Source organism: Carassius auratus, chromosome 2 (genome assembly GCF_003368295.1).
Source record: "Carassius auratus strain Wakin chromosome 2, ASM336829v1, whole genome shotgun sequence".
NCBI lineage: Eukaryota > Metazoa > Chordata > Actinopteri > Cypriniformes > Cyprinidae > Carassius > Carassius auratus.
Window position 1 is genome coordinate 19,447,389 of NC_039244.1, and position 12,988 is coordinate 19,460,376.

At 35.0% G+C, this 12,988-nt stretch overlaps 2 protein-coding genes across 4 annotated transcripts; one reads left to right on the forward strand and one right to left on the reverse strand.

Annotated features, from left to right (window-relative positions):
• Positions 1-225: 225 nt before the first annotated feature.
• LOC113119484 (peroxisomal biogenesis factor 19-like) lies at positions 226-4,152 on the reverse strand. The gene is made up of 8 exons (XM_026289017.1): positions 4,066-4,152; positions 3,575-3,657; positions 3,243-3,405; positions 3,068-3,153; positions 2,355-2,525; positions 1,995-2,153; positions 1,750-1,794; positions 226-1,671 (listed from the first exon to the last, which is right to left on the reverse strand). Exons 1-8 carry the CDS (start codon positions 4,124-4,126, stop codon positions 1,585-1,587), a joined length of 855 nt encoding a protein of 284 aa, XP_026144802.1. The 5' UTR covers positions 4,127-4,152; the 3' UTR covers positions 226-1,584.
• A 1,622-nt stretch (positions 4,153-5,774) lies between these two features.
• LOC113119438 (ELAV-like protein 1) lies at positions 5,775-12,914 on the forward strand. Of its 3 annotated transcripts, XM_026288941.1 has the most exons (7): positions 5,798-5,925; positions 7,336-7,394; positions 8,879-9,056; positions 9,447-9,550; positions 9,981-10,134; positions 10,218-10,443; positions 10,579-12,914. In XM_026288941.1, exons 2-7 carry the CDS (start codon positions 7,359-7,361, stop codon positions 10,904-10,906), a joined length of 1,026 nt encoding a protein of 341 aa, XP_026144726.1. In that variant the 5' UTR covers positions 5,798-5,925; positions 7,336-7,358; the 3' UTR covers positions 10,907-12,914. The 3 variants fall into 3 exon arrangements, with proteins under 3 accessions (XP_026144736.1, XP_026144726.1, XP_026144744.1); XM_026288959.1 differs by lacking the exon at positions 9,447-9,550 and having other exon boundaries at positions 5,805-5,925; XM_026288951.1 differs by lacking the exons at positions 7,336-7,394; positions 9,447-9,550 and having other exon boundaries at positions 5,775-5,925.
• Positions 12,915-12,988: the final 74 nt, after the last annotated feature.

Below are 12,988 nucleotides of genomic sequence, written 5' to 3' on the forward strand. Positions count from 1 at the left end.
AACACATTAGAAAAAAAAACAAATCTCCTTAATAGTGAGTGATGGTTAAAGTGATTTGAAAAGAAAGTGTTAAAGCCATAAAAATGATGGGAAAATTGTAAAATGGTTGAAATATTTTAAATAATAAAATAAAAATAAAAATATTTAAGACAATTGGGTTTAGAGTGGTGTTACTGATATGTAGCAGAGATAAAATTGGTGAGGTAAAGAACATAAAACATTGTAAGTTTATAACATTTATTTAGATTTTTGAAAATTGCAGTTCTTTCATATAGTGAGGTATGACAAGACAAATGAACTGTACAATTTAGCGAATACAGGATAAAGAATATTGATGACCTAATAAATAAGTGCTTGGGTGTTTGCACAACCCCAGTGTTGTAACCATAGACATATAAATAGTATTTATATGTCTATGGTTGTAACCGTTACATTTTTTTTGCCCGGTTCATCTGCCAATCATAATCTTTATATTGGCCACATAATACCAAACCATACTGAAAAATAGTCAATGAGATGTGCCATTGACGCGTCAAAACTGATTACCAATTCCACATTTGCTCCTGTGAAAGGATTCTATCTCTATGCATTTTAACCTGTTTGCATAAAATATCCATAAAAACATCCCCTCAAAGCAATGATCACAAACTTTAATCCACTTTTGAGGTATCCAGGTATTTAACATGATGTTCTTTAAATATTAATACAGAGTATTCATTTTAAACTACGAAACAATATTCTTTTATTCAAGGCAAATTAGGATTATTGTGACAATAGTCGATCACAAAGGGGCACTACAATAGGAATGATTGAAATTCACATGGCAACACTCCAAACTGCTCTATATGAGGATAGATACAATAACCATTAGAAGACAAAGGAAGAGGAAATTAGTCTATTCAATTACAAATGCAGTCTATGGGTCAAAGAACGATGTTATGGATGTATTATAAACCTGCATCTGAAATGTCTGCAGTTAGTTTTTTTTAAATCTGAGAATCCATTTTGGTCAGATTAGTTCAGTGAAATAGTATATAAGATACAGTGTGAGAATAAATGGACATTACGCTGTAAATTAAAATAAATTCAATGCATTCATCAATCTGATGGAAGCTGTTAGCAGATCCTGACCATTCTTCTGAGATTTAAAAATAAAATGAAACCAATCAAACCGTAACTATCTTTGCTGTTCATTTAAGCTCCACATATTTTTCTCTAATTCTTCAAAATACAATCCACTGCAATACTTGTCAAATGTGCTTGAAGTAAAAGTGTAAAACTTTTACAAAATTCAGAAAACGTTGATTTTTACCAAGCTTTCAGCACACTGATTTATCAAACTTCACTCAAAACATTATGAGCTGCTCTACAGTGAGGACAGCGAATGGATTAGGGATGAATATGAAAATAACCTCTGTGGATAGAGAACTATGAAGTAAAATTAATGTAGTGAACATCACAGTTCCAGTGCAGACACAAAAGCAAACTCCTTTGAAAGGGGAGCATGATAAACTGTGTCCAACTCAGATAATTAGCTACAAATTGTATCATTTTCAAATGTATGTTAATTTGACCTCATTGAGATCACATGATTGAACACTGCTCTGGTCCTGGGACTCCTTGCGCTCCAGGAAGGTGCAGAGATTCGGGGTCAAAATTCAAGCCAGGAGGCTGGGAATACAAAAGATTGATTGATGTAGTAAATATAACATAACTGTTATTTAAAAAAGAAAGAAAGAAAATACTCACTGCCTCTCCAGCAAGCTCTTTTGGAGGTTGACCCAAGTCTTGCAGCTGAGGGGTAAGACATTATTTCCATGAACAAAAATATTAATAGTGCTGTGAAAGGTTCTTTTAAGTAATCTTATGTTTTTTAAAGTAAAAATGAAAAGGTAATTTAATTAATGCTTTTTTTATTCCATTACAAAAAAAATATAAAAAAATAATCAGTAAACAGAATTAAAAGGTGGCCCTAAAAAAAGCATGCTTTCTACCTTCTGCATGAGTTCCAGAATGTTTTCAAATGTGCTGTCTTTGTCTCCATCTTTCTCAAATTGGCTGCATATTTCTCCCATTATATGGTACTGTTGCTCATATCGCGTGAACTGGTCTGTGGGAAGGGATTGCTTGTTGCTCTCCAACCATACAGGGTACTAAATGCACATTGCATCATATTAGTACTTTTCCCCCCAAATATTAAATGGAATGTGTTGTGTTGGATATATATATATATATATATATATATATATAAAATTTTTTCTTTTTTTTTTAAGAAATGTTTAATGGCAGGCATACAGCAGCTTCACTGGGACCAGAACAGTAGGACAGTCATGCAGATGCTGTAAACAACTCACCTTCTCGGTTATCTCTTTAAGAGAAGGGTATAGAACTTCTTTGGATAAAAGGTTCTGCATGATGGACTGCATTAATGGGAGAACATTGCCATCATCTCCCCCCTCCCCATTTTCATTCAATCCCAGGTTCTCCAAGGTCTTTACCAGATCATCTCCAGCCAGTCCTGCACTCTGCATGTAAAATTATGAAGGTTTCTTTACACATCTTCTGACATAAATTACCATTTAAATGTTTGAGGTTGGTAAGATTTTTTTCTTAAATAAATAAATGAAAACTTATTCAACAAGAATGCTTCAAATACATGCTGTTCTTTTGTACTTTTTGTTCATCAAACAATCCTGAACAACAATCATGGCTTTCACATAAATATTAACCAATATCGATTAGAATAAGAAATGTTGAAAAAAACATTAGAATGATTTCTGAAGGATAACGTGACACTGATGTCTGGGTTAATGGCTGTTGATAATTTGGCTTTGACATCATAGGAATAAATGACCTTTCAAGAAAAACAATTATTTTAAATTGTAATAATATCTGACAATAGTACTGTACATTTTATTAAATAAATGGAGCATTTGTAAGCAACAGAATCTTTTCAAAACATAAAAAAAACCATCTTACCAACCCCAAACTTTTGAATTGTAGTTTATCATTAAACCACTATTTCCAGCAATTACATTCCAACTGGAGAAATTCTAATTGGGATTACCTGCAGATTGTCGGCATTTTTCGCCAAACCACTAAGGGTATCTTTAAGACAGGATGTGAACTCTTGTTGTGAAGCTACATCTGTGCCTTAATTAAAAATAAAAACAAATAGTCAAAACATTTGGAAAATAACTAAACTTGCATATCTTCATCCAACATTTATAAAGATCACTCACCTACTTTACCTGCTGCCTCAGACAGCTTGTGAAAATGCTGTAGAAGGTCAGGTTCTTCTTGTGCTAACTCAGCCATGGCTTTCTCCCACTCCTCACGTGCTTGATTGGCCATCTCACCATCAAAGAGACTCTCAAAGAACTTACTGTCCTCCAACAGAGGAGGCTGAGGATGAAAAGAGCAGAAAACAAATATGTTTACCAGCAGCAATGATGGAACCAACTCTGTAGAACTGCAAGAGTGCCTAGAAAATTGTGGAAAGATAATGCAATGTTATTCTGATTATATGTTGGGATTTATTTCTAAATGAAGGTAATGAAAACGTATTTATTACCTTCTCATCACTCGTATTTCTTGCACCAGGGGCAGTGGGGGCCTCAGGAGGCACATTGGTCTTGTCAAAATCATCAAGAGCACCTGCAGTTGAGGAAACACTTACACTGGAGTACCAAGGGTATATATTTATATATGTTTTGATGGAAACGTTATGTGACTGATGCCAAATTAGTTAGAGGTCCAGCACAAACACAGCAGCTCCGTTTAGATAGAAAACCTGGTTGGACATAACTGACGGATTTTTATGTGACTATACAAAAGACAGAGTGACGATATCTACTTATTTAACTGATGCACATCCTTTCACGTGACTAAAACGTCAATCCCTGTGACAAGCGCACGAAACAGATCAATAGCGTAGCAGCTACTAAACTGTGACAGCCGCTTCCTAAACGCTACTTCACTAAAGAGTAACTTCATATAAAGTTTAAAACATTTGCACATTATAACTGTGGATACTTTCATATTTAAGCCATCCTCAAACCTTACTGTCTAATAACTCGTCCAGTTCGCTGTCTGCAGCACCCTGATGGTCTGATGCTGACGCCATCTTGCTTCTCAATGACAAGAAATGCAAATATGTCGCAACATAATGACGTCCAGCTTTGACGTTTTTATTTATTTATGTATTTGGCAGATTGCAACATAAATGTAACATTTTATAAAATATCTGCTGCGAATATAACAATTGCGCTTGTATTAAAAAATAATTAACATTTTATTTATCATCAGCATGGTTACTGATTGTCAGTTTTCTTTTTTATGCGTTTTGAAGCGCCATTATTCTGAATTATTAATGAATGAATGTATCCTAAATAAATCTAGAACTGATTTTCTCGCGTTCACATTAACCCATTAAGCCAGAACCATGTTGGCTTTAATGAGAAGAGGTTTCAGAATGTTTATTAAGATTGCATCTCTACTTTTGTTGGTGAGCATGTCATCATCATTCACTCCTTGTCGTTTTAACTCCTTCATTCTCCACTTTTTTGCAATGGGACTTCAGACTCTCCCCAGCTGTTATAATGATGTACAGACACTAATTGCATTTGAGCTACCCTTTTCATGAGATACAAAATTAACAGTCAGCATGAAATTAAAATTCACCCTGTATATGTTTTTTATTCAATTTATATATCTCTCTGTGAAGGATTTTTAGCTGATGAAAAATGTAGTAAAAAAATTAGATAATCTGTTAGACTTGGATATATGTCACAATATGGATGAAAAGACCTGTCATTGCTTCCTATTCACTGTGACATATAAAGAATATTATGAGTTAAATGCAAGTTAAGCTATATTTAATTAAATGACCACAGGAAAAAAAAATGTAATGTCTTTGTGTAAAAACAAACAAACAAAATGTCTTGAGTAGTTATTATAAAATCAATGCATAATCATATTATCAGTACACAGCAAACAGTTTCGACCCAGATCTGGCCCACATCAGATGTGGGCCGGTTCTGAGCCAAAACTGCCTGCTGTCTAGGAAGTTTACAGATGTTTGTCAGTAGATTTTATTGAAACCTGGAATATTTCTTTAACACTTGGAAATTACGCTTAATTTGTTAATTAATTTAAATTAGAGTGTTTGGAGCAAGACTCCACATTGTATTTTTTTTTCTTCTATTCTAGGGCTGTCAAATTAAACTTGAGGAGAATTTATTGCTTGCAGTGCACATCATCATTATAATATCGTTAGTGGTTCTCTCTGTACTGGTGAGCTCTGTGATTTATATTATAATTTATTTATGCCCGGATCCTTTACAAGATATGTAATGTCATCCCTGACCTTTCTATCTTCAGGTAATGTCTGGGATTATAGTGGCACAGCTAATGAGGCATCAGCCCCCACAAGAGTATTGAATAAAAAGCACTTATGGAATTAATTCTTGTGACTTTTCCCCTGCATGCTTGTAATATATATATATATATATATATATATATATATATATATATATATATATATATATATATATATATATATATATATATATATTATTGTTAATCGCTTTGATGATATATCAGTTCAACCTATACAGTGTATGGTTCAAACTAGTATGTCGCTTCACAATACCTGTTCTTCTAGGGATATTTTATTTGCACACACAGCAAGGACTTTTTTTACTTTGCAAAATAAAACTAAATAATAAAATGTCTGATTTTATTATTAGTGACTTGATGTGAATCTGAGTGGATTTTGAAAGTGGGAGGGGTTAAGACTTCCGCTTCCTTTGCAGAGTTCCCTTGTTGTGGCGTGTGTCAGGAGAGCGAAGCGCCAAAAAAAAAAAAACACGTTTAGCTAAAGCTCCGCGTGTGTTCGTTTTATTGCAGGATCGGGAGAAGTTGGTAAGGCTCCAGAAATACATTTAAACGTTTGATTTTTGTATTTTGAACTGGCATTTAGTAACGTGTATAAGTGCATTCGGTGTTCGAGGCCTGGCTTTAATAGGGTTAGGCCCTTAGCGCAGCCTGCTCGAGTTTGAACTCCAGAGTTACATGAGATTTAGAAAGCGAGTCATCGCGAAAATATGGGGACGGGGTGTTGGGAACGAGGCCCTATGTTGTTTGCGGTTTTATTCTTCGACCTATTTTTGAATCTATGATTCATTACCAGCATGCTGTGTAATGCCGCAAGGATGTTGTTGTTGTTTTTTTTTTTTATTCAGTTCCATCACACAAATGATTAACGTGAACAGAAAAACATTGCACATCTCAAAACATGCAAAATAACTGCGGCAACAACAAACAATTACAATTAAATTTAAACTTACATATAAACAGACAAATAAGAATCGCAAGGATGTTGTTGTGTAGCTAAGATACGAAACAGTAACAATGGCGAGGTAATCTAGACTAGCGTGACCGGAAGAGCGATGTCCTGCTGCGCGGTAACGTTAGTTGTACATTTCACGTCCTCGCAACTAGGCGGAATTAACGTTAAACTTTATTTTAGTCATTTTTACTTTCATTAATTTATTTTCCAACAGACTACGAATACTTGAGTGGTGTACTCCGTATTAACGGCAGTAGTATATTTTGATAAGGTTAATAAGTATAACCGCCCCAATAAATGTTGAATGAATAAAACTCATGAAACGTTAAAAATTATACGGAATTATAACTGTTATCAATTAATTACATACAGTCTATGGTTGTAACAAATTGATATTTTAAAAGTCGCTTGCAGTATGTCTAGTTAATAATTACAATTTATCGGCCATGTTGTGGTAAAATGTGTTCATTATTACTAAGTTACTTATGCAGGCGAAAATAGTTGAACATAATTAGGTTTATTTTAAATGAAATGCTGATTTCGGTTTAACTGATTTTCGGTTCTTAGTGCAGTACAGGAAGGTTTGCTTTTAAACTCTTAGTATTTACACTGTAGTATCTTAATTCTTGATGTTTTTGTTTATGAAAACAAAACATAAAGGTGTTTATTCTAAAATAAAACCATTTACATTGTAATGTAACGAGTGTAGCGTGTAGATAATATCAACACAGATTTTGTGAAGGCAGGACAGACTCAAAGTGAGGTGCTAAAAATACACGCTGAAACGCCACTCTTAATGGATTATGGCTGTTATTTATTTTCCACAGGTTATATCAGAAGGTGGCTCATTTCATTGTTTTGCCCTTTCATTATTTTAGTGTATTTATTTTACTCTGATCCCCCAAACCAGCCCTTGCCTTCCCTCCCATCCCTTTTTGTCAGCGTGTATTTTTATCACCTTATTTTGTTTTTGGTGTCTTCAGAGTCGGGATCTGTGACGCTCTTCATGGCAATCAGAAGGGGACACGTTAGATACTTAAAAGTGAGTAGAATTTGTGTCCATCAGGGACTCAATGTGGATTTTAAGCCATTTATTTATCGTTATACTGAATCTGTTAAACTGGAGTTAGCAGTGTTTCGTGCTTGTAGGCTGTTTTCGTTCATGTAGTGTTGTAGCCTTTGTGATAAGCAAGCAATACTTAAGGTGTGAATGCTCTCATTTGAGGTAAGCGTTTAACTAGATCCACTAGACATCTTATGAGGTGTTGCATAAATTCAGTTGAAGGTATTTGGCCTGGCAAATGCTGCAAAGTTTAACCACGCTTATAGGGACCAGCTCACGACTGAAGTAGTTGATAGAGAACCTGAATTTTCTATGAGCAATTCAGGCCACTTGATCAAATCTTCCAGTGTTGGGTTGTAGGAGGGTCAGTAATAATGCTTGTTTGTTTCAGCATTGAAGGTTGTCTGGTTACCCGTGTTGAATACATAAGACATAAGAACATGAATAGGACACTGTCCGATATCAGAATAATCACACTCACCCATTTTCTTGCCTTGAGGAAGTGCAATTAGACACTCAAGACCCCTTTTTTAATGTACACTAATAAAATTTTTGGTGTCTCATAAATTGGTCACGTGCAGTTTCAGCTAGACTCCACTGGAGGCGGTGTTGATTATAGCATGTAAAATAACAGTAGTCCAGTTTATAGGTGTTTATCTGTCTTTTTGCTCATTTGTTTTATTTTTTACTATCGTAGCCTGGTATTTATTCGTATCACTTAAATTAAATTTTGTTATATTGGGCATGCAAATTTAGGGAACATACTGGTTAAAGGCAGATTTTGTAAGTTACATATTAGTATGACGGAGGTAAAATATGCTCTGAAAGGCAACTTTGTTCCTGGTTAAAGGTATTTATTTATTTATTTATTTATTTAAAACCATGGTGTTTTTGTTTGTGTTATGTAGAGTTAAAGTGTGAAGTGTTTTATGTTATGTAAATTAATAAAATATCTGATGCATTTATAAGCACTACTCCCTTACAGATGCATTATTTGTACCCTAGAGAAAAATCTAAAACAATTCACAAATTAGCCATACAACTTTTGTTAGTCTGATTAAAAAAAAAGAAAATAAATATATAAGTATTATTTTTTTATTGGGACATAGAAAAATGCAATAATATGTCAGCTAGCTTTTAAGTATTTTAATGTAATCTTCCACAAATGAATAGGAGTGTTTTTAATTACATTTTCTTAAATTGCATGTTTTTCATTCTATTAATGGCTTACCAGCTATAGTAATTGAAAAGCAAGGTTTAGGCCTAATTTTGAGTCCCTTTACAAAATTGCAGGCAAAAAACTGTCAGGTATCAATGGCAATCAACAGAGTTCTACTATTTACAGCTTTTTCCCAGGTTTTATGAATGCACATTGAGTTTGCATTAAATATTCCAATTAAATGTTGATTTCTGCTTTCATTGTGTATAACCGTCATAGAAACTTGTTTTTTTATTATTTCCAGGAGGCCTATGACATGTCGAACGGTTACGAAGATCACATGGCTGGTGAGCCTAAAGATTGCAAGACAAACCTCATTGTCAACTACTTGCCTCAGAGTATGAGCCAAGATGAGCTGCGGAGTCTGTTCAGCAGCATTGGGGAGGTGGAGTCTGCGAAACTTATTCGGGACAAAGTAGCAGGCAAGTATTTGAAATATTCTGAGAAATTATTTTTTGTCTTCGCTGCTTTAGGCATGCAGTATCTTTATTGGCAGGGTTTCCATATAGCGGGATGTTGCTAGAAAAAGTTTTTAAAAGATTTGCAACTTCAGATGCAGTTTCTTTACAATTGTATCATTTCAGTGTTAACACAAACAACTTATTTTTAGTTTCCTTTTCTCAGGCCTTTCCCACATATGTGTAAGTTATTGTGGATTTATTTGTTTGGTAGCATTAATTTTTTCCCCCAGAAGTTTAACATTTGATATTAGGATGTTTTTTTCCTTTGTATTTGGAACGTTTCAACTTTTTTTTTGTTTTGTTTGTTTTATTGTTTTCCTTTTTTTCTTTTCTTTTCTTTTTTTTCTCTAGGCCACAGTTTAGGGTACGGATTTGTTAACTATCTTAACCCTAGTGATGCAGAAAGAGCAATCAGTACTCTCAATGGACTGAGACTACAGTCTAAAACTATCAAGGTAATGTGACAAAAGGTGCTCCTGTGTAAAGTTAAATGTGTCATTAATTTAGACCCCCAGTTTTGAAAAGGCAGATTGAATTGCTTGGACCTGATGGCATCTTGGTGGTGGCCTTTTGATCAGGCTTTTCAATATTTATATCTATTTCAAGAGTCCTGTTTTATTGTTTGTTTAACAGGTCGATTTAATGCTTTTTGATTTTTTTTCTATAAAATATTATTTAATATTTGTAAGGAAAAAACATGGTAAAAATAAATTTTTCAACATATTGGGGTTGTTCCTTATTTGAAAAAAAAAGCAAAGTTTGAAAAAAATGCAAAAGTTTGTTTCTTATGTTACACTTTTTTTACATTTAGATTTTATTAATGATTCCCCTCCAGGGGAGGTGTTTCTTCAAGATCTGATCTTTTAACTTTGCTCTTCCTGGCAGGTGTCATATGCCAGGCCAAGCTCTGATACCATAAAGGATGCCAACCTTTACATAAGTGGGCTGCCAAAAACAATGATGCAGAAGGATGTAGAAGAAATGTTTGCAAGTTATGGCAAAATAATCAACTCCCATGTCCTGGTTGATCAAGCCTCAGGTTGGTAGAGAAGCATAAATGTGTCTGTCACACTTGGAATGTCCTAGTGTGCATTTAAGTGCTTACATTTATCCTTATTTCAGGTCTCTCTCGTGGTGTGGCTTTCATTCGGTTTGATAAGAGAGCAGAGGCAGAGGACGCAATTAAGGACTTGAATGGGCAGAAGCCTCCAGGAGCTGCAGAGTCAATCACTGTAAAGTTTGCTGCCAGTCCCAACCAAATGAAAAACTCACAATTTATTCCACCTACCTACCACACGCCGCCTCGCCGCTTTGGGGGGCCCGTCCACCACCAGGCCCAGAGGTTCAGGTGAATGAAGTCAGACATCGCTTGCTTACCACATCGTTCCTAAATGGATCTCTCACCCAAAAATTACAAATCTTTTAGTCATTAAAACAGTGTGTGTAATCTGATGAACTGAAAGTTGTGATTTCCTGTCCTCAGGTTCTCTCCAATGAGTGTGGACCACATGAGTGGCATGTCTGGAGTTAACATGGGGCCTGGGAACTCCTCATCAGGCTGGTGTATTTTCGTTTACAACCTGGGCCAGGATGCAGATGAGGGCATTCTGTGGCATATGTTCGGGCCTTTTGGTGCCGTGACAAATGTGAAAGTGATCCGCGACTTCAGCACCAACAAGTGCAAAGGATTTGGGTTTGTTACCATGACAAACTATGAAGAAGCAGCCATGGCTATCGCTAATCTCAACGGCTACCACCTCGGGGATAAGATTTTACAAGTGTCGTTCAAAACAAGCAAGTCACACAAGTAGAAAGTAGGGTTGCCAGGAAAATAAAGGAGAGTGATGTTGTCTGCGAAGCCAGAGAAATTGGCGCAGATTTGAAAGAAAAAATATATACTTTTTTAGTGTAATCATGACTTCGCAAATGTTAATGTTTCTAAGTCTTGTTTAGACATCTCGTTTCTTTTAAGATTCAAGCTGTTGGATGCTTCAAATGCAAGTGTTTTAGGCATTCTAGTTTATCCCAATATTTGACAAATATGACTTTCCATACAGATTTGTGTGTCTGATGTTAGCCTGATATTTTTGCTATGTGCCATATGTGGTCAAACACCTCATTCACCAGATGCTGGATTTAAAACCCAGATTTTTCTTTCTTTTGTCAGTTTCTTCATCCTACATAATGCAGCACTTTTTGGTTTGGCAGGAATCTCGTGATCCATCTCACACAGTTCAATTGTTTATTAAAATCTGAGTTTTAAATGCAGCATGCTAGGTGCTTCATTGAGAAAAAGAGGTAAGAAAGAAAGCAGGAACTTTTTGCAAGGGACCCTCTGAATAGACTGATAACTAATGCATGAATGGACCAAAGAGGTTTAGCTTCCCCCAGCAGAGGTGCAGGTTGCATATCCCTAAACATATTCCAAAAGGATTTGGACGACTGAATACTAGGTACTGAGTATTTATGTAAAAAATAAATAACGTTTGAGCATCAGCATCTTATGTTTATGGTTTGCATTTTCTTTCGTTTCTGTTTCTCTAGGCTAAAACATACTTTAAGTTTAGTTTGGTTATTTGAAAAAAAATGGATATCCAGTACTAATGCATATGCTTTTTAAGACTGCCTTGTGATATTTTTTTTTTTTTTATTTTTTGTGTTTCCTTTTTGAAATCTTTCATTTTGTTTCACATGGCATTTACGATCATTAAATTGTATATTGTTTTGCTCAGCTTTTGTTTCTTTATTTGATCTTTTAATTTGTTTTTTTTTTATTTACCCATTTATAGGTGCAGTATAAGTCAACACAAGACTTTTATAGATGCAGTCTATAATAGTTTAGTCCACAAAGACCTCATGAGAAATATTTGGCAACCACATTTTAATTTAAATGGGGTATTTTAAGGACTTTGAGTGTTTGTATTTTAGGCATTGGACCAAATCTTAAATGTACATCTCAGTTATCTGATGAGGGCTGACTTTGATTTGGCCACTGGTGTGCTGTTTATTTAACCTTCTTTAGTGGTTCATATTCAACTTATTCCAGAGGTTTCAGCTGTAGGTGAGCAGTGGTGAATCTAGAAACAGGACAGCGGCTCCCCCATAGTCTCACAGATGTACAGTCATGCCCCTCAGCTTTGACTCCCCCTGAGGTCTCCCAAATACAAGCTTGTGAACCCCACATACATATTTTCAGCACAGACCATTCTTGTGCTCCCTCTGCTACAAGACTTAAGGTTGGTATTGTACGTGTGTGCAAATATTTATATTATTGGTGACTGACAATTAATCCTAATAGTCTGTTTTTGTACTGTGACTATCTCGTCAAATTGTAATAAGCAGCAGTTTACTATACTTGGATTGTCATTTGTTACTTCATGATTCATGTGAAACTATTAGCTGTTTTACAGCCACTGTTGGTTACACGTTATTAATATGAAACATCCTTGGCATTCTCTTTTTGTGTGTGTGTGTGTGCGCACGTTTTGGCATATGTGCAGTATAGTAATTATGGTAAACTTCTCTCTGTCCATCTTTTTTGATATTCTGATTAAAATCTTGCTGTTTAAGAGTCAACAGAAGTTGTGAGATATATCAAGTAGAATTTACTGGATGGTGGTTTGTTTTAAGCCTTAATTGATGTAGGAAATACTGGAAGGTCATTGAATGGTGGAATGGATTTTTTAGCCTGTGCATGGTTTTATGTGTTGATATTGATGAGTGGCTTTAGTTTTTAATGAATTACTTTTTGACTCTAAAGTGTACATCTGTTATGAGCTACTGTCTAACATAGTCGTGAAATAAAATATCGGAAATAGCAAATTTGGGAATTTGTTTCTGTTAGTGAACTGAGATCTCAATATGGGCTAACATTTTTAAGCTAGTTTCTGCAT